Source organism: Scatophagus argus, chromosome 10 (assembly GCF_020382885.2).
Source record: "Scatophagus argus isolate fScaArg1 chromosome 10, fScaArg1.pri, whole genome shotgun sequence".
NCBI classification, from domain to species: domain Eukaryota; kingdom Metazoa; phylum Chordata; class Actinopteri; family Scatophagidae; genus Scatophagus; species Scatophagus argus.
Window position 1 is genome coordinate 6,096,330 of NC_058502.1, and position 21,273 is coordinate 6,117,602.

Genomic DNA, 21,273 nt, shown 5'->3' on the forward strand with positions numbered 1-21,273 from the left:
TCTTTTCTTCCTGTGGAGGGGTAGATTGTTGACTGGGCTTGATATGTGTGTGTGTGTGTGTGTGTGTGTGTGTGTGTGTGTGTGTGTTACCTTGTCTGGCACCAGCTTAGCCTGCAGGAGGCCATTGTGTTTGAAACACAGGCCACCACCGATCTGGGCCTGAAGGAAACTTATTACATCTGTGGACATTTAACACTTGATTTTTAATAATGCATGCATACAATCTGAAAATCCATAGACATTTACTAGGTGATAGAAAGTAAAGTTTTAATTTTTAAAATGTTTATTTTGGTACAACAATATGATTTTGGCATTTTGATGTTTTTGACAATATGACATTTTACATTTTGTAAAAGACGAAAAGAGAATTAAATCCCAAATTCCAAATTTCTTGAAGAAAATGTGCTGATTTTTATTCGTTCTCAAAAGTCACCCACCTTTAGACTGCAAAGTACAACACTGAACCCACCAATTACAGTAGAGCAAAGAGGATTTAATACACTGAGCAGAAAAACTCACTACATGAAGTCATTTTCCCATTGAAGTTGAAATATTTGACTGAAATATGGCCTACAGGAGATTACATGATAATTGTACATCAATATTTTGGAAAATATTCGGTGTTCCTACATAGCAAGGCGGTGCAGTAGCAGCTTCAAATTGTAGAATTTTCTCGAACTTTTGTTTTTGGTGGTTGAAATAGAATTAAAAAAAGTATGAGAGTCAGAAAAAAGGCCTAAACTGAGAAAAGTAGATCCAACTTAAAAACTGATCTGGATTAGTAAGTGAACAATTCAAAGAATTCTATTTGATAAGCAAAATAACAGCCCAGCTGAGACATCTCGCAACACAGTGACATCAGTCTGTGAAAATACAGCATTTGTGTGTGATGTTTTCCCAAAGTAATTCTGAGGTGCAACACAGACTCTCCTCTCTACAGCAGCTTTCTTATCATTAATGTTATTACTCAGAAAATCCAAACAAAGACAACACAAACATCTCAGAAAAATGCTGACTTCGAGTGGTTCCTTGACAGTCTTTCAATGTCACAGTGAAACGTGTTCTGGCATACAGCACGAATAACACAACAAGAAGTGATGGCATCACGTGTGAAACCGTGACATCACAGCAGTGATGCAGTGACTGTGGGTGCACCAGGTGAACACCCCTCCCCCCCAAAAAAACAAATAGAGGCAGTGATGTTGTACACAGTAAACAGTTGTGTTATATGATGACATCACTGTTTGTGGTGGTGATGTCACACTAGTCAGGGATGAAGTCACCAAACGCAGTCACAGATGGGATCGTGTTGCTGTGTTAGCACACAGATATCAAAGGTACACAGCAAACCGTTTTACAGATAAAAATGTAATTAAATGTACTTTTGAACTTTTGCAATTTAAGTCCTCAAAGCAATGAGACCGCTGATAAAAAGTGGCTTAATTTTCTTTTCTGAGCAGTTACACACAGGGAATACTTTCTTATTTCTGAAGGTGGATTATTTTTTTCAGCATGACGAATGCAAACAGCAGCCGCTGAGAGATACTGCATACCTTCTCGGCTGTTGCATACAGCAGTGGATCACAGTGAAATATGGAAACAGTTTACTAGTGATAGGTACAACTTTAGGCTTGAGTGACCCGCTGACACCTGCCGTTTCTTTAATACCACAAGAAACAGCTGAGTGCACGGGAAAAGACCTGAGTGAAACAGTTAATCGTGATGATAGAAAAAAATGCCAGCAGAAATCAGAGGAGTGTAGTCTCAGTGTGAGGAGGTTTTTGCTCTTGAAGCTTTGAGGAGATTTTGAGTAAATTTCAAAAACTATGGCTGCACATATTTGGTCAATCTGAAATTGTGTTCTAACACTGGATGTCCACTGGATGTGGATGTTGCTTGTTTTGCAGATATTTTTGTGCACGTGTGTGTGTTTCACATGCGCACTGAAAATATGTTTGCAGCTCATTTATGGTCACTGCAGTAACAGACAGGCTGCACTTTAGTGATTTCACTTACTGAGTACAACATGCCATTTTTCTATTTTCTGAATAGTGCGCAGAAAGAAACAGCAGCAGCCGCGTTTCTCTCCTGCTTCATGGACTTAGTCAGGTAGGTAACAAACAAACAGAAAAATATAACTGCCATATATGCAACTGACTACATCAACAAGAAATGAACACACCATTAAATACATGTTGGCAGTACATACATTCAAAGGTACATGTTGTACTCCAGAGACAGGAAAAAGGAAAAACTGCTGCAAAGAAATCCTGTTTCTTTTTATCTGTTCCTATTGGAGTAGCAGGATTCATTTCGCATGTACATGTATTCTCTGTGTGTGTGTGCCTCTCTGTAGACACACACATTTCCCGAAGGTGGGTCCAGACGAGAAGCTTTTAGTAGCGTTTAGAAGCTGCCATGATCTGATTGCTGCCAAAGCAGTTGACTCGCTTTAATTCATTTTGAAGCCCTACATGTTAGTGGATGAAGTGACGAAGGCTTAGACTGGTGACTCAAACGAACTCCCCAGCTCCGATTGTGTCGCCAAATATGTCGAAATCCAGCGATGTCAACGCAACCTGGAGGAATCATGACGGTGGCCACAGTGGGGCTGAATTCTGCGTGGCTGTTTGGGAATTTAATTAGTGGACACTTTTTTAAAAACTAACAATAAAGCAAGAGTTGGGAGTTACATTGTTGGAACTGTAGCATCAGAACAGGTTGTACAGTTCAAACAGAACATCGGCGCAGTGATGCACAATGGACTACTTGTATCCATGGCGATGTTGAATACGCTAGCTGTAACTCCTGGGCTGCAAAAATTGCTCTTTAGTCTGAAAGGACTTTAATGTGTTAATGCACTGCTGTAAGTAGCGCACAAAAGAAGTTATTAATGCTGACCTCTGACTGGAATGAATGAGTTGTATCAGAAGAAATTAAAGCAGGGGAAGAAGGGAACAAAGAGAAATAAAGGAAACACACAGGAGACTGAGCTGCGCCACAGTCTGTGATAGTTAATAAATTAGAGCTGGTCTCCATGCCGGGGCCAGAACCACAGTGCATAGGTTAATACTTAGTGGTTAAAGAGGACCAACTGAATGAATGACTAACACCTACAGCAGGACTGACAGGGAAAAAGTCCACATGACTAACTGAACAGCTAGTTAACCGACCAAACAACTGACTGGCTTGTTCAGCTTTAATGTCGACCGGATAATCATATTGGATGAGTGAATGAGTGAATGGTCACCCGACCGGTCAGCAAGGTGGTTCATGTTAAGGGGTGGCCGACTAACCTAAGGGATGAGTGACCGGCTGATTAGTGATTAAATATTAGATTGGCTGATTAAAGGGCTGAGTGACCCAGTGACTGTTTCGGAGACCGACAGCAGTTACTTGGCATACGACAGACGCTCGAAACACACTGTACTCGATCAAAACATATCTGACCACTGCTTTTCTTTCTCTGTCCCCTTTGCTTTGAAAATGAGGTTATGAATCACCAACACCTCACACTACAAAACACGCACACTCAAATAATGTCCAGAGCTGTACAGCATCTGACGGTGGCTGGTATCAATATGAAAAATGTCTCAAATATGACATATATGACAACTTGATTTGCTCTCTGTGCCAGTTTCACTTAACTCCGACACAAACTCTACCCTACTGTATTCTAACACTGCTCTTTCAGCGCAATTCCTCCTCCGCGCCTGTGGATCATACTGTTAACATGACTCTGTGGCATCAGTCCGTCTCAATTATCCAAAAGGATTGTCGAGTGGAATCGTGTTGAGCTGAGTCCTCACTTGTTTTGGTTTACTGAGTGTGGCTGACAGGCTGAGGTCCTTTGGTCAAGGTGATGAGCAGAGGGTAGTGGATGTTCTCATCGTATGCTTCTTTTCCCTGTCTCAGCATCTGAAAAGTACACCACACGAAAAGCAATCAGCAACAGGCACTAGAAATCATGTGGAAAGTTTTAAACAACATTTTAACATGGCAGAATGTTTTCTCTAATTTCATCAATATTTTTAAGTTGATTAAGTTGATTTTGAGAACTTCTATCAAAATATCAGGGCGTCTTTTCTTCTATCTAATCATCACAGTGTCCATTTGAGCCCTTTGTTGCAAGTCATCTCTAATCCTTCTTCCCTCGATCCCTGTCACCTCCCCACTCTCTGCTATGGGAATTTAGGCAAATATTACGGTACTCAGAATTTAAATGCTCAAAAATTTCCTTTAATGATATTTTTGTTCTCTGTGAACCTCTAATTTGAAATCCCTAGAATATCTAGAATATCATACTTGCATTGCACCATGACAATTTGAAACAAGACAAGGCGCAATAACAGTATTGTAATGGAGCTCCAAGGCAGATAATGTTGAAGCTGCACAGGCTGCCGGATACATATTTTAAAGAATTGAAACAACTAAAGACAAAAACTAATAATGAAAGAAAATGCAACTTCAGCTTCACTTTTCACTTTAAACAGGCATGGGAAGAAATATTACTACTGCAGAAACATAGTAGCAGTGAAGTAGCGTCAAATTCTTAAGGATTTTTATGCACAATAATATTGTAAAAACTAATTTGTTAGCTATCATTAATTCCAGTGGCTTAGTATGCCACATGAAACTGCAGTGATATGTGCATTAATGTTTAAACATTTATTACATTATGATTACTATAATATAATTGTAAATTAAGTAGTCAGTTGTGTTCTTGGTTGATTAAGTATTTATTTTATCTTAAAAAGATGAAAAACTTACAAAAATGTCCTTAAAAAATATACATAAATGAAATGCCCAAACCCAAAGATATTCAGCTCACTGTGATAAGCAACTTAATAACTTAATATTTTTACCTGAAAAACAACAACTGACCATCAAAGTAGTTTCTGATAAATCTTCCGTCAACCGATCAGCTAACGAACTGTTCATACACTCTCACTCTCCGACACACACGCGGCTTTGTGGGGTGCCCACGTCGTGTCCACTCGGTGCCCTTTTAAGCAGACTTGGCAGTTTGGGTTTGCACCAGCTAATCAGCTCGCTCAGCGTCTGGACAAATGATCAGAGACTTAGGAAAGTGAGTTTAGTGGGTCTCCTCATGTGGGAGTGTGTGTGATTTTCTGAGTGTGTGTGCATGTGTGTGGTGAGACCAGGACAGGACAGAGCTGTGTGGAAAGGTTTCCTCACAACAAACAGAAACACAGACTGACCCACAGTTCACCCCCGTCAGCGGCATGTAGGCGCTGAGCAAGTGCTCATCCATCCTCAAACCTGCTCACGTTACAAACTCAACCGCTGAGTGTGTGTTGCCTTCCCGACATATTAAGCTATTTGTTGTCACTCATGGAAATCGTGATGTTGTGGGTTGCAGTTGTTCTTTTATGTTCTTTAAAAAAAGCTACAAAATCTAATTGTTAATTTGAACTTTTCGCTGTTTTGTTGCTGTAAGTTTTACTCCTTCATGTAAGTGACTGTGGTTAATTTTGTTTTTCATCTGCTTTAAGACACATACACTACAATTAGTTAACAGGACAACTGCATGCAGTTTTAAATGCATGTAACACACAGTATAGAGTGTGTCTGTGCAGGTGCTCCTGATGGTGGAGTATTTCAAGCTTCACTTGGGTGTTTGGCTGTTTTAAGCTGTGTTCAGGCTGACGTTAGCAGTGCATGAAAGTCTCCCATACATTTCAATGAAACCACTGAGCTGACACAGGATGCTAAAGCAGATCCCAGCAAAGAAGCTAAATACATTTTTAGAGCAGATTTAAAAACAACAGGTGTTCACCAAAGAGCTTTAAAGGGACTTTAAACTACCATTCCATGATTTAAAGAAAAATAAATTTTATAATCCAGCTAAAACTTCAAACTGTCTCCACTTTTGCTGCGACCTCATCAGCAGAGCTCTGTGTTAACCAACCAGAAAACAGGATGTTTGTGTGATAAAAAACGAGACTAGTCGAGGTTGTGCTTCACACTGTCCCTTGTCACACCTCTCATCACTCCTTTTTCCACATCTTGTCCCGAGGAAGTGAGAGATGTTCGCCTCTACACCATCTGTCCTCATTGTGCCTACGCCTTTTTTTCTATTTCCTCTACTTTTTATTAAACATAAACAAACTGCTCCCCTTCGGTCCCTCCCTTGCTCCCCCAGTGCCCTTCATGTACGTTATCTTCCTGGGGCCACCCCTTCAGGCACCGGCCTGTGGTTGAACCAGTGACCCCCAGAGAGAGAGAGAGAGAGAGCAGCCGGCCCAGTGGGTGGTTGGGCGTGGAGGGGCAGCTGCCTGCCCCCTGTGCTAAGCCTGCTATGGGGACCACAGCCAGCATTCACATTCAAATTCTACCAGGCGGAAGGAGCAAGGAAGCGATAGATGGAGGGATGGAGAGACCAAGAGGGAGGGAGGGGCCTTAACACGGTGAGGGCTAAGAGCTCGCAGAGGTGAAAAGTTTAACAAGCAAAGCTGTTCCTCCTGATCGCAGGCTGCCTAATCAGCTTCATGGGTGGCTGGCTAAATCGGCTCTCAACCCCCCCACCCCACCTCACCCCGCACCACCACCACCAACCACAATCTTTTCTCTTTTTTTCTTCCTTTCTAATGTGCAAGTCATTTATTTTATTGCCACTTTCGCCCCAGCTTCCTCTCTCTCTCGCTCATTGTGTCTCTCTATTTCTCTGCTCCATCTTTTTTTTAACCCCCCTCCTCTTATTCTTGCCCTGCTTGTGTGGACCAGAGAGAAACTGAACAAGGTGGAAAAAGAAAGAGGAGGGGAGCTCTGAGGCAAGGCAGAAACGGATGAACCGGATGTCTGGGGTCTCCCTCGGCAGGATTAGGAAACAGAGAATGAGGGATTGGGTGGATGGAGAGACGAGTAGAGGAAGGGATAGAAGGACAGGCTTGAATAAATAGAGAAGTGGGTCGTGATGTAGGAAATGGGAAGATAGTGGGGAGCAGAGGGAGGGAGAGGGGAGAGGGGTGAAGGAAGATATGTCAGAGAAGATGGTGGGGAGGGGGGTGTAGAGCCCGGCAGCTGAGAGGAGGGGAGAAAGAGGGAAGGAGGGAGACAGAAAGAAGAAGGAGGCAGGGAACAGAGTGTGAGTGCATGGGCACAGTGGGGATACTATTTATGCATGTGAGAAAGACGGGGGATCTACACATGTGCACACACACTCTGGCATGTGCATGTATGTGTGTGTGTTTGAGAGAAATTAAAATTCATGACTCTCTCTTCACAACCATTTGAGTAACAAGATTAAGATGGCGGGTTAGAAAATAGCGCTGGCATTATCAGGCTGCTTGCAGTCCCTCCAGCTGCTTGCCTCTCTATTCCACAACAGTGGGGATAAGAGGATAACGCGCTAGCCCTGTCTGCCCGTCCCAGCACACGTCTTACACACACACACACACACACACACTTCTTAGACGCACATCGGGCCTGCCTGCTGTCTGCAGTCCCTCGCGTGTGTTTGTGTCAGAGGCCGAAAGTGTGTGTATATTTGGAAAACTGCAGAGTAGCGAGCTGGGGGTCTAGAGACGGTTTGTAAAGAACTGCTAAAACCACTCCCTGCTCTCCCTTTTTTCACACTAACCCACACAAAGCTAACATTAGGACAGGCAGCATATACCAAACAGAATCAAATCTGACGTGTGCCGACTCTGGCACGGCGAGGGATGCCAGTATACTCGCAGCTACCGGCGGTACGTTTGCTCAACAGCGTCTGTGCCAGATGGAGGAGCTTTTGAGTTACTATGGGAGCATAAGAAGAAGTAAAGTCGAATTAAATGACACATGTGGAAACTCAACCAGCTATGATATATTTTTGCGTAGCTGAGTGGCAGTTTCAACAGGTTTGGATTTTGGAGTGTGCTGCTCACCTGACACCAGTGCTGGAAGATTCAGTATTCAGTATTATTCAGTTCAGTCCAATCCAACATTATCAATTCATGGCTTAATGAAAATTTATCATGTGATCGTGGGTTTTCAAAGCTCTGCTGTCCATGCTGATGTTTCCAACTGTTTCCAAATGTTTCCAATTCTACTGTGGCTTCACAGTAGAATGCAGTTAATTCACTTGAACATCCATCCATCCATTTTCTATACCGCTTATCCGTCAGGGTCGCGGGGGAGCTGGAGCCTATCCCAGCTTCACTTGAACATTGGCTTCATTATTTTACATGTAATTTTGCCATAAAATGATGCAGTAATACTGAAATCTCCTTATTTCTGCAACTTATTTCTGCCAATTCATTGACTTGCTGACACCCACATACGTAGTGGCCTACTGGTAAACCTACTCCTCCCTCTAAGTCCTCCTCACTAAATACTCTCTGCTCCATTTTTCCCCATTTAGTACCTTGTTTGTTTTTTACTTTGTGAGTAAAATAAAATCATTTTATAGAATAAAAAAGAAAAGATGGGCAGGCTCAATTTATTGTTATTCTTTGTTATGTTTACTTATAAACATTTTCACCAATTCCTTATCTAATTAACAGATTCGTGACAACTTTTGGCAATTTGCTACAATATGCAAGATTTCTTGGCAGCTTTTAAAAATTAACACAAATGTGAAAAGGTAATTTGGTGAAACATTATGTGCCATTGGATTAGAAACTTTAGGCATTTTAGTAGCTATATGTTCTGCTTTTTGGCAGAGACATCTTTGATTGCTTTAAGCCGCGGGGAACAAAAATCCATAGTGTGTGTTCCACTGTCGGTTCTGATATGCGTTTTTCTTGTGTTCTGATCCACCCACTGTAAGTAAATATAGCTGAGGAAAGCTAATCTGCAGTGCAAATGAGTAGCAGCTGCACATTTGGATGTGTGTGCACATGTGTGTTTTTATGTACGAGTGTGAGTGCGCGTACATGTGCATGTGTGTTGGTAGTGTATGTTTTGCTGTGATATCATCATCTGGTGTGTGTGTGTGTGTTTGTGTGTAATGTCTAGCCAATATGCTGTCTGAGTGATGTCTGGTCTGGGTGGGATTCTGATATAGCTTGTTTCTTAGCTGTGTGCACAGTGTGTGTGTGTGTTAAGAATGGTCAGACACACACACACTCACAGAGAGAGAGAGAGAGAGAGAGCCACACAGGGGTTGTTCAGAGTGTTCATCAGAAGATAAGCAGACGAGACTTAATCACCTTCAGATGTGAGGGGGGCACTTCAGCTTGTCCTCATACTCACACGCAGCACCTGACCCCGCTGTGCATGTGTGTACTGTATGTATGTGTGTGTGTGTCACACAGATGGAAGTGTGCATTTCAAGAGTGAGCTGACTGGCCAGTCCCCTTACGTGGCAAAGAAAAGAAGAAGAAAAAAGCCCAGCATAATTTCAGTGCTTTTTTTTTTGTTTGTTTTATTTTAAGTCTGAATTTCATTGACATTGTACACATTCTGTTGTCAAGCAACTCTCATTACTAAAACAGGTCTGAGTGGCAATTTTCCCAAGCGACTGAGGTGCTGAACCATTAGGATTATTCAATGACTGTATTACGTGGCCTTGAGGCCCAATCAATTCTCCCTGCAGGTTTTTCAAACCAAGTTGTATTTCTTTTATATTTAAGGCAATGGCAGCATCCACTTTAATCCCACTAAAGCTTCTTCTTTCTTTCTGCACCTTTTAACTCTTAACTTCTTCCCTTTTCCTTGTCCCTCCTTTCTTCCTACTTTCTGTATTTTCTAAAATTTTGAATCCTTTTTTAAAAATTGACTTATGCTGTTCCCACTGGGAAGCAAACCACCTCCTATAAAGATATTTCATCTGAAGCCGTGCCTCATAAATTGAATGTATTTTTAAAAGTATTCGCTCATTTAAGCTTGTTCAAAAAATGCAGGTCAGAAAGATTCTCTCTTTATATCCCCCCTCATTGACATATTCAGAAAGTATTTGTCCATGTGATTCCCAGGTTAAATAGGGAATCAAATGTATCCAGTCTACTGAAATGAGGACATTTTACAGTCGACCGAGGAGGTTAGGGCAGACAAATGAGCATTTAAACACAGAACTTGTGTTGACAGCAAAAAGCAGGAATTGAGTCCCAAGTCCCACTTGGTGTTTGTCTCAGACTACTAAAAGGCTTGTTTAGGGTTAGGGAAAGGTGCTGGGTTTGGGTCAGTACTGAAAAACATGACTTATGCATGAATGTTCGTAATATTCAACCAAGACCATGATCTTTGCTTGATCCTGACAACCATACAACCACATACAAATATTAACAATACCTTTGTTTTTCCATTGATATTGTAGGGGAAACAACTGACAGACAGTGAACAGATTCTTTGTTGGTAAAAAAGCATTTCCAAAACACATTTGCTAATGCAAATTAGTTGTATACTGACATAACTTTTATGAAGGATAGAATTTGCAAAATGTAAGTGGCCGGAGCAACATAATCAAAAAGGCATCCTGATGTGTCACATGAGAGTGGCGGCCCCCGTCCCTCTCACTGTACTAAGTGGTGGGAAGGCTTAAACCTGCCTTTGCTCTCACCGAAACTGTGCTTTGAAAGGCAATATGATATAGAATGCATGAGTGATTGTGCATGCTAAATTTTGAAAATCACAAATAGAGAAGGAGAAAACGAGTCAGATTTTCTTTGCTGAGGTTCAGGTTATTTTAACAAAGCACTTTAATGGCCACTCTGTCCAATTGTCCCACCAGTGTAGGTGAACGTGTGTGCGCCAATTTAGCCAGCACCTTGCTGTCCTGTTCTTCTGTAGCTGTGTGTGTAATGGAGTTAACAGTTGGACACCACTTCTTTTAACACTGCTTACTCATGGGCTTTATGTCCCTTCTTTTCTCTTTTTCACTCTTTTTTTCTCCTTCCCTCAATCTCTCTCTCTCTGTCACAATGGCAAGTTAAGGCAGCTTGTTTTAGCTGCAGTGTGTCTCGCAAAGTGTCTCTAAACATCAAGGAACAGGCTAATCCACCAGTCTTTATTAAAGCTGAGTGCACATTGTTGCTGGTTTGCGTATTAAGCAGCAACAAATTTTGCACATTATTGAGTACAAAAATGTGCTGTGTTTTCATTCATTTTAATGCAGCACTCAAATGTTATTGACCTCTGTGAAAGTTAATCTGAAACAAATGTGAAGTTTCAGCTGTCTCGATTCATTAAAGGCATTTTGCACAGAGTCAGGAGTGTGGATTTTGTCCTGTTTGTCACAACCACAGAGGAGCAACGGGAGCAGCAACAAGCGTGGTTTAGCACTGAAGTTATAATTTGTAGCATTTCTACATTAAATTGTCTAAAAACAACAAAAATTTTCTTCAAATCCGGAGAAATCTGTAATTTTATTCAAGGTAACAATACATTTCAATTGATCGTCTGTCACTTTAACTTTCAGGACTGACTCAGAGAGTGAGGCAAACGTAAACTAAATGTAAAGGTACCGTAAATATAACAGAAAAAAACTCCAACATCTTAGCTTAAAAAAATTCACTAATTCGTAAAGATGTCTGCCTGAGTCATGTCACATGGAATTTAATCAACAATGGTGGTTATTTAAGATTACAACTCCCAACTCCAAACTCCTACACTACTTAATGTCTTTTGGCTATTGAGAGGAGGAGCCTACATGATGTGCTTTAATGTGGAAAATCTGCATCAAGTCTCTGTAGAAAATGGTCTTATGATAGTCAGAAAACCTAAATGCATTTTTAAATGCAGCCTAAAAACAAACAGCTGATGATCATGTACACTGGTGCAATTACATCCACACTGTAGTTAGTCACATTTTCAACTCTTCCATGGTGAGAAAGTAAACAATGATTTGTATCACTGAGTCTATGAGCACTTTTCCTGCATACAATAGTAGAATAAGTTATGATTAGTTTGTCATGTCCTTCATAAAAAAACCCCAACTTCAAATCTTTAGGATACAGTGCTGTAGAGTCATGCTCACTGTACAAGTGTCTTGAACATGCTTGTTACCTTTAAGTGAACATCCATGACCTGAGCATCATACTGCTGGTGTTGACGGACACTGAGTCCAGTCTGCTGGGCCAGCTGGCAAAACAGCTTCAGAGTTTCACCACGCAGCGGGGCAAACACCAACGCCATGCCCTGGACAGGAAACGAGAGTACTTTTAGAGTTGGACAGTGAATATATTGTATAGTACATTTAAGAGGTACTTCACACATACTTGTAATATTTGTAGTTTAGCTTTACACACAAAAACACGTCCTTTGATTTTTACCAGGTACGCATTGGATGATAAACCAAAAAATGAAAGCTCAAATTCAATCACATGTGAACACACATGTGTAAGTGTGAACTGTCTACTCATGTATGTGACGTGTAGGTGTGTGTGTGTGTGTGAGGAAGACAGAGATAAAGGAAGAGTGTGTATGTGCACATGCATCACAGACATCCCGCAAATACTAAGAGGATTACCAACAGGTTCAAAGTTTCTTTGAAATCCTTCAGCTTTCAGTTTTATTTCATGCTGATCATGTTTTTATTGTTTTAATTAAATGGAGCAAAGAGGGATGTTCACACAAACACATACAGCAAATACATACAACTAAACACAAACTGAACACAAAGGCAGCGGAAACAGCAGGATCACTCCATTTGACAAATGATTTTTCATCTGTATATCCACCCACCCTGTAAAAATACAGCAAAAGTAAACAAACAGACAAAATTCCTCCCAGCACTAATCAGCTGATTAAGGGGATCCAGCCCACCGGATGGACCACCTTTGGCAGAAACAACAAATTAGTGCCATTAGATAGGAGAATTAATTGCTTTGTTAATTGCTTAATCAGCTTAACAAATTATTAAATATTTTGGCAAAGCTTGTTGTGGCAGCAACAGTCTGATGGCCGACACTCAAATCATATTAGCCCCTGAATTATCTCCTCTGGATTAAAGAGAGAGAGACATGAAGGGAGACTTAACACACAGATGTACAACAACGGCCAGATGTCACGTCTGCCATTTGACCACAGCAGCTTCCACATTCGACCACAGCCGAGACACACATTCAGGTTGTAGGTGTTAATGCGCATGTCACTGTCTGAAGTGTCAGCTGAGGAAAATGGCAACAACCTGAATCTAATGTTAATATCAGCCTTTCGTCCTTCTTCTGCCGTTTTTAACAAAGGTAATGAATGAGCTGATTTTAAATGGTTAGTTCACCCAAATTACAAAGAAACAATGTAAGCCAAGCGGATAGTTTTGGTTTTATGTGCCCAGGTTTTTAAGATCGCTGAGATTTCTGCCTCAACTCCAATAACATGAAAGTGGATGCTTTTTATTTGAGATGCTGACATCACGCAACAATGACATTCGAAAAATACATCAGCGACATCTCTTTTTCAGAAACAATTTCCCAGTTGCTGGATTATTGACAGAACATGAGCTCAACAGTTTTCTTGGGGACTATTTCTTCAGTAGAAAGTAGTTCTGGGGAAAACAGCGAGATCTGTGAGATTTATTCAGAGAAACAGGTGCAGTGTTTATGAAATGACAGGATGTTGCAGAGATGAGGTTAGATTTTGTTTTATTTATTTTTCTTCCGTTCATTGTTGTATTTGATTTGGATGATACGACCACTCGGCACTGGACTGACAACAACATTACAGCCTGCATGTTTCTGGTTTGCCATCTATAGAAACATTTAAACAATGATACATTTGGGGATTTTAAATGACAAGAGACGTTTGTCTTCCAGCGTTTCTCTCAGCCAAATTTCCCTCCCTGTTTTTTCTTCTTTCATCTCCGTTTCTCCCCACTGTCCATACCATCATCAGTCCCTTTCCCATCTCTCTCCTCCCTCATCCCTTCCTGTGTCCTCTCCTCCCTCCTCTTCTGCCTATCTCCTCCCCTTCAATGCTGTCCTCACCTTCTTTTTCACAAACATGTTCTCTATAGACCAGTGTGGCCTCTGTACTTAAAACACACCCCTCTTCCCTCAGATGAATAGAAACCTCAACCCTATCTCTTCCACCCTTGTGCTTGCTCCCCCCCCCATTTGCTTTGGCTGTCACAGCGTGGGGTCTTATCGCAAGGCCAAAAGGGAGAAGTTGCCTCGGATTTATGATTAAGGGAAGGCAGGAGAGAGAGAGGAGGAGATCAGAGAGATGCATTCAAGTTGCTCATAATAAGCATTAAAGCATTACATGATATTAATCCTGTCACACTATTAATGTGTATAGGGTTTTGGGCGAGGCCTAATTACAACTGAGAAGAGTGGGTGGTGATTTAGAGGAAGGGGATAAGCAGAGATATATACAGTAGACACACATAGGCAAATACACACACACACACACACTTACATTGGGTTGCAGTAATCTCCTTATAGCATCAACCAGGCAGGCTCTGTACTGGTCGAGAAACAAACTGAGAGGGAGAGGAAGAGTCAGGTTAGAATACATTCTTGTGATAGCAGCTCCAGATAAAGCAGCAGGCTATTTATTTTCTTTTGTTCAGGAATAAATCCACCAACAGGAAGAAGGCAAAACAATTTGCATGAGTAAGATGCTCTCCCTTTTTGTTTACGTTTGAGTTTCCATGTGTATTCACCTCAGCCTGTTATCGACGCACTGAGAGGAATGCAGAGCATCAGAAATATCCAACATGTGATAGCATCTCCGACAGTAAACACACACACACACACACACATACACGTACAACTTTACTGAAACACTTGAAAGCTGCACAAAAGCACCTGAATTTGTAGAATTAACATCTTGAGTCTGTGCTCTGAAGCTATAAGAACTAAAACAAAGAAAATAAACAAAAATACCAACTGCTGACAGAATCAAATTAACTGGTTCCAGTGTACATTAAACGCAGCTGTACTGTAACCTGAAAGTGTGAATGTGGGAGAGAGACAGACAATATAAACACTTTTGTAAATGTGCATGTGTGTGCATGCATGTTTTTCCAAACAACTTCACTAAAAGTATGATTTAAATAATCACCTTTCACCATAAATAAACATACAACCCTTGTGTGATGACAAGCAAGTCACAGCTTAGTAATTAGTTGAACTGCTTAAGATTAGATTACCCGAGTGCTCTATGGTGGAGTGCATGTTCACATGTTGTAGTGCATTGATGTTTGTTTATGTGCATGTATAACATGTACTGGTGCATTTGTACAGTGTGTATGCATTTTTAAGTCACTGTGTGTGAGTGCAAAATTGAGTGTACTCGTGGATAAAAGGTGATTTAAATAGTGATAATGCAAAAATGAGTGGATGAAGTGAGGTGAACAAGCTCTCGGTGGAATCACAATGAGACTTCAGGCATTTTCTTCCGAAGGGGAAAATTGGATGAAGTGAAGGAGGCAGGGAAAACAGAGGACAAAGGTGAGGACTGTCTTTGTTCAACGTACAGTAATCATCTTAACAAAAAATGGCTTCTTAACGGCATTTGAGACATTAGACACAAAATAACAGAAAAGGAAGAATGTTACAAAATGTGTCTAATGATTTACATTGTTTTTTATGTAAAAAATGCACATACGCTGCAGAAATGTAGATGCAATTTCAAGGTAGATATAAAATTATGACATATATGTATATATACTGCACTCCACGTCACTGTCTATTGAATGAGTGTGAGATCCCACAATCTGTGCACATTCTGAAATGGCATCATTTGACAAAAATAAAGTACAGCCTCAGCCCATGAGTCAGAGACCTCAGATTCATTTTAGGGACACACGAGCATCTCTGAGAAGTTCAGTGGAAATCAATATAAATGTGAGCTTTAATGCAGGCAGAAATACTGACTGTTCAGGTCTTGATAACAAATATAAAAACATAAACATACATAATGGATGGAGATACATGTAACACACACAAATATAAACCTACCCGCCCAAATCGACTGTAATCAGTCCAGACAAAGTCACACCTGTCTCTATATCCACAAAGACAAATTTCAATCCATTATGCAAGGAGGTAGAGCAGTGTGTGTATGTGTGTGTGTGTGTGTGTGTTTACCTATTATCACAGATGAGAGTGGAGTAATTTGACTAAAATGCAACAACACTGTGCAGATTTGACATAATCCCTCACATCCGCCCAACTGGCCGGCAGAGTGGCAATCTGGACACAACTTTCCAATCACAGCCCCTGACCTTTCCACATTCAAAATGCTCTGATCCCAGCGAGAAACAGTGCACATCGCGACCCACATGTGCACAGATACGTTTCTGTACACAGGACATGGAATTTTTTCAGAAATGAAAAAGAAAACAGAAACAGGACTTTCCATTGCATGCTCAGGCTGAAACCAGGATGGGTGTACGTATGTGCAAAGTTTATTGTTCTTCTAAGGTTAAACCCAGGTGCTAAGTTTATTTGACTTGAAAGGTGAGAGGTTTGTGTTTGGTTTATTTTGCCACAGATATCAGTTCACAGGAAAAGTGAGTGGTAAGGAAAACAAGGAAGTGAGCTAGTTGGGTGGAGGTGACAGCTGAAACACACACAGACACAAACACACTGAGGGCAGGGGAAGGACATCATGTCATAAAGAGGGCAACAGTTAAAGCCACAGTTATAGCTGATCAACAGTTTGAGATATGAGTACAACTACAACTACAACTACCGCTATAACAGCGTATCGATTAGGGATGATTCAAGATCATTACTGCAGGGGCAGGAATTATTATACACTATGAATAAAAATTCAAGGTATAAATAACAAAAGAATATTGCAAATTTATCCATCTAAGGGGAAAGGCAAAGTGTGGAATCTAAAAAAAAACTTAAATTAAATTTAAAGGGGAAGAAGCATAAAACTGGGCCACATCAACAGTATTATGTCTACTAATATATCATGTAGGTTTCAACTTGGACTACAGTTTCTATTTATTTTGATTGATGCAGATTTGACATTTAAAAAAAAAAAAAAAAAAGTGTTATTATTTTTATAGTATAACCTTGACACAAATAATTCAGTATTTTGTTGGTTTTTATTTTCGGGCCTCCCTTCACCATAGAACGTATAATAAAAGACAAAGTGATATACTGTACTTGCAGGACTTTGTGAGTTAATGACAGTATTTGGTGAGGGGTCACAGTTTAATAATGCAAGCAAAATTTTTTATGGACTTTCAAATTGAGTGGTCTTTCCCTTTATGGTCACTTTGAGGTCATCTCTGGTGCTCTCAGACTGTGAGAGGCCCATTGTCTCACACTGACCTCCCACCAATGACGGCCCAGTGACCTCCAGTCAAAACTGACTGAAAGGTCACGAAAAGAGTTTGTGTGCGTGCTATATTTGTCCTTTTACATACGCATGTGAACATAAAGGATGTCGTCAAAGCTGCTGGGGTTAAACCATGGAAACACATGACATCATCTGCATAAGGGTGTTTATTTATATGCATTACTGGGATGCTAAAATGAATTAGATATTATTTGTTCAGGTTCATGTATGTATCTGTTTGTCTCAGATCCAAAATGCCAAACAGCTATCCTCAGTTTTGTCAAAAATCAGTGTTTCCAGACCTCCCCCTCAATGTTAAGATTATGTACTTTTTCCATGATGTGGTGAGTATTGCTAGAAAAAAAAAATCCAATCGATTTGTTTCAGCTTAATGAGTACTGAGACCATCAGGGAAATTCACTCTTAAGAAAACAAGACTAAGTCACTTAAGACTGGAACAGCAACACGACCTTGTGACCATGAAAACCAAAGGAAAAGTATGAACACTAATCACAGTCAGAGAAAGCGACTTACACATTTCTTGGCAAAGACGCTGAATTTGCCTCAAAGAATCACTCTGTTGGAGTGGTAAGAAAGCAGGAGACCTCTTATGGTTTTTGTTCATATTTTCTGACACAGAATCCAAAATAAGTCCACATTGAGATCTGTTAGCAAGATTTTGTTGGTTAAACATGCAGAACTGCTAGAATTTTATATAAATTATAAATTTAGTTATAAAGGCACACAACCTGAGATTCAGCAACATAAGTTACGACATGTTTAACAATGAAGCCCTCATGTCACGTGTGTGTGTGTGTGTGTGTGTGAGAGAGAGAGAGAGAGAGAGAGAGAGCACTGAAATACTGTCTTTTTCATTTATTTAAGTCTAATCAGCTAAAAAAAAAAATAAATCAGAATTTTCTCATTATTTTACCTATATGTATCACAATTTTACAAAAAACTACAGAGTTTACACAGTTTCGTTCCACTGTCAGAGTATTTCAAAAAACAAAGTGCTGCTGGAGAAGATGACTAAAGTGTCTTTGTTGATATAGTGTTAGTGATTAGTGTTAGTACAGAGGAAGACAAGAAATACAATAAAATGTGCTTTAACATTCTTCCAAGCCAAATAAAGTACTTGATGTGATTTTTTTTTAAATCACATTAAAAATAAAGACTGAATTTGTATCTGCGATGTGGTTGATCTCTACAGACTGTAATGAAGCACTGAGCTTGATTAAAGCTCCATCAGAATGACCTATTCTGATCTACAGTGCAGCAGAAAGTCCACGGGCACAGAGCAGCAAAGATAAACCACAGGAGGTGATGATTTATCCATCACTATCTGCAAGCACCAAGCAGCACTCGCTCACTTGCTTATTGTCTCAAAGTCCTCGAAAGTGCAACAGACTGCCATTACATATTTCTGACCTTCTGTCCAGGCTGGTGCAATTGTGCCAAGTCATCACAGCTTTCAACAATGACGTGTGTGTGTGTGTGTGTGTGTGTTCACAGATTCAAACGACATAGATAAAGCACAAAAATAGAAAAATGCACACACACATAAACAGGGCTTTATCTCAGTGCCACACATGGACAGATTTTGGAGAAAGCAGGCATGCCAACATCCCAGCCAAGGATCCTCTGCCACCCACATGGCCACTGCAGGAATCCCCCTCATTCCCTGTGTCCCACACACACACACATACACACACACACGGCGGTGAGAAAGCACATCACTACACGGCTGTCTCTTTGTGAATCACCGTCACTGATTACACTTCTGGGGAACTTATAAGAATTTAAGATCTGTCTAGTTAAGAGACTGTGCATGTTTATTTCAGAGGTTTCACTGCTGGACACAAAATGCCTCCCACTAAGCTGAAAGTCTACATGCACAAATTTCTAGATCCCACATGCGTAAGGCCTGGATTACATTCCCACACAGACGCGTACATAAACAACCGCAGACACCAGCTGTTTACCAGTTGTTCAACATGCGTGTTTATATTACTTGCTGGAGTCTGTTTGGAGGACGTATTCCACACATGCACAAACCGTATTCCGTAAGTTGATGTAGTGCAGTATGTAGCAGACACAAAAAAACTGGACGCCCACATGTGTACACCTTCTGAAATAGACCCTAGCAAAATTTCAGCTTAAGTCTCACATTGTTATTGGCTCCAAACTGGTCGTGAAGTCATGAAATCCTGCGCGTATGGATGGTATGGTACGGTATGTCTTAAACTGAGATTTAAAGTGAACACAGAGAAACTTTTCTCGTTCAGCAGATGAATGTGAAAAACAGTCTTCATGAGTCAAACTCTGCAATTACATCATTCTGCACAGCAAAGTCCAGCATCCAAGTGAAGCAGCAAGAAGAAATTGCACATTTTTGAATGGGCACAGCTAAAAAATATATATGAAGTGAGCCCTTATTTCTGCTAGCAGCTGTGGGGGACTGTTTATCCTATTTTTTTGGACAAATTGTAATGACCCCTGTACATGTACTAAAAAGTATATATGAAGGACACTTGAAACATTCTTTTCATCAAAACGTACACATTTTCAGAAAAAGTCATTTGACATAAGTGTGGCACGATTTTTAATCAACAGCTATTGTGACTTTCTATCGCTGGCCTTGCCATTTAATATCTAGAGACCACATCTAGCAGTATACCAACCTATGATTCCTACCTTGAATTACATTTTCCCAGTGGTGACATCACACAGAGAGGCAAGTCATAATGCCTTGTTTGAGTGGTGCAATTTCATCACGTTAAAAAGTTGGTGGAGCAGTGAGTGGTACCGGATTCGTGCTTTAACAGCACTTAAATAACACATCTAACAGCAATATCCACTCCAACACTCATCAGTTCTTCTTTGGCACAATATCTCTTCTTCAAAGACAGGCAGGATATCCGAAGACGTTAGCACATAATGGACCACTAATACATTATGTTGCATGAAAATGTTCTCGTGTCTTCACTCCACTTCTCACTTCTACTCCGCTTTCTTCTCAGCGGTGGTTCCAGTTGGCCCCAGTAGGAGCTATAATTAATCAGAGTGGAAGCCGCGTTGTTGACCTTTTCGTAGGTGATCATCACCACGACGCGCCCGCTAACCGGTCAGCCATCACTCTTCAACCACCGTCACTGCAATTATCGCTCAATCGCTCACTCACTTACACATGCAGAAAAGATGGGACCACACAGAAAAGAAAACCATCTTGCAGCACACACACTGCACAGATCCATCACTAAAGCATGTATCTCTGCTGAGAGAAAAGGGAAATCTAAGGAACCTGTAATATCAAAAATTCATGTGCAATTTACTCTGTTCTTACACTATCTGCTTCTATCTGTGGTACACACGTGTACAGATACACCAGTCCACTGTAAAATATCCTCTATTAGCTGCCTGCTCGCTTCCTCTCTCCGGGTGTTATACCTGACTATTACCTGTAATGACCGTGACATTACAATAATGACAAAGGTGTTTGCTAATGCTGCACTTAGCACACATACACACAGTCATGCAGACACACACACGCTAAGTTTGTTCAGTGTTTGTGAAGCTGCTAAATATTCAAGTACTTTTGTTTCATCCATCTTCTCAGCGTGATAAACAGATGTCAATGCATTTAACTGTCTCTAAAAAATAAAAAATAGCTTAAAGGATTTAGATGGTTACAGGACCAGGCCATAAAAAGGTGAATCACCATGCCTGTCCTTGAATGCTTCAGCACAGGCCTGAACCACCGTGACCACTGACGAGTCAAAGTGTTTGTATTATCGCCGCTTAAGGTCTAAAGGTTTGCCTGAGCTTTAGTGAAGCAAAATTAAAGTCCTTCTTAGTGCGCAGTATCCTCTCACATGTGAGGTTTTGCTTCCCCAACCACAGAATCTGCACACCGTCTGTCCCACTGATATACATCTGATGGTTTTGGCGTGTTAGCCCCGTTTAAGTTTACCAAACATATGAGCATTGGAGTCCTTAAGCAGGAGCCAATCCAGGGAAAAGCCAGGCACTCCAAATAATGACACTTTGTACTCAGTCATAAATCACTCACTTTTACTGACATAA

The 21,273-nt window shown here is 40.7% G+C and overlaps 1 protein-coding gene across 1 annotated transcript in view; it reads right to left on the bottom strand.

The window, feature by feature from the left end:
* Positions 1 to 748: 748 nt before the first annotated feature.
* The window catches only part of camkmt (calmodulin-lysine N-methyltransferase), a 94,574-nt gene continuing 74,049 nt past the window's right edge, over positions 749 to 21,273 (bottom strand). The window contains exons 9-11 of the mRNA XM_046402450.1: positions 14,302 to 14,365; positions 11,950 to 12,081; positions 749 to 3,918 (exon numbers count right to left, since the gene is read on the bottom strand). Coding sequence (XP_046258406.1) covers positions 3,820 to 3,918; positions 11,950 to 12,081; positions 14,302 to 14,365 — 295 coding nt within the window. The 3' untranslated portion in view covers positions 749 to 3,819. The remainder of the gene's footprint in view (positions 3,919 to 11,949; positions 12,082 to 14,301; positions 14,366 to 21,273) is intronic.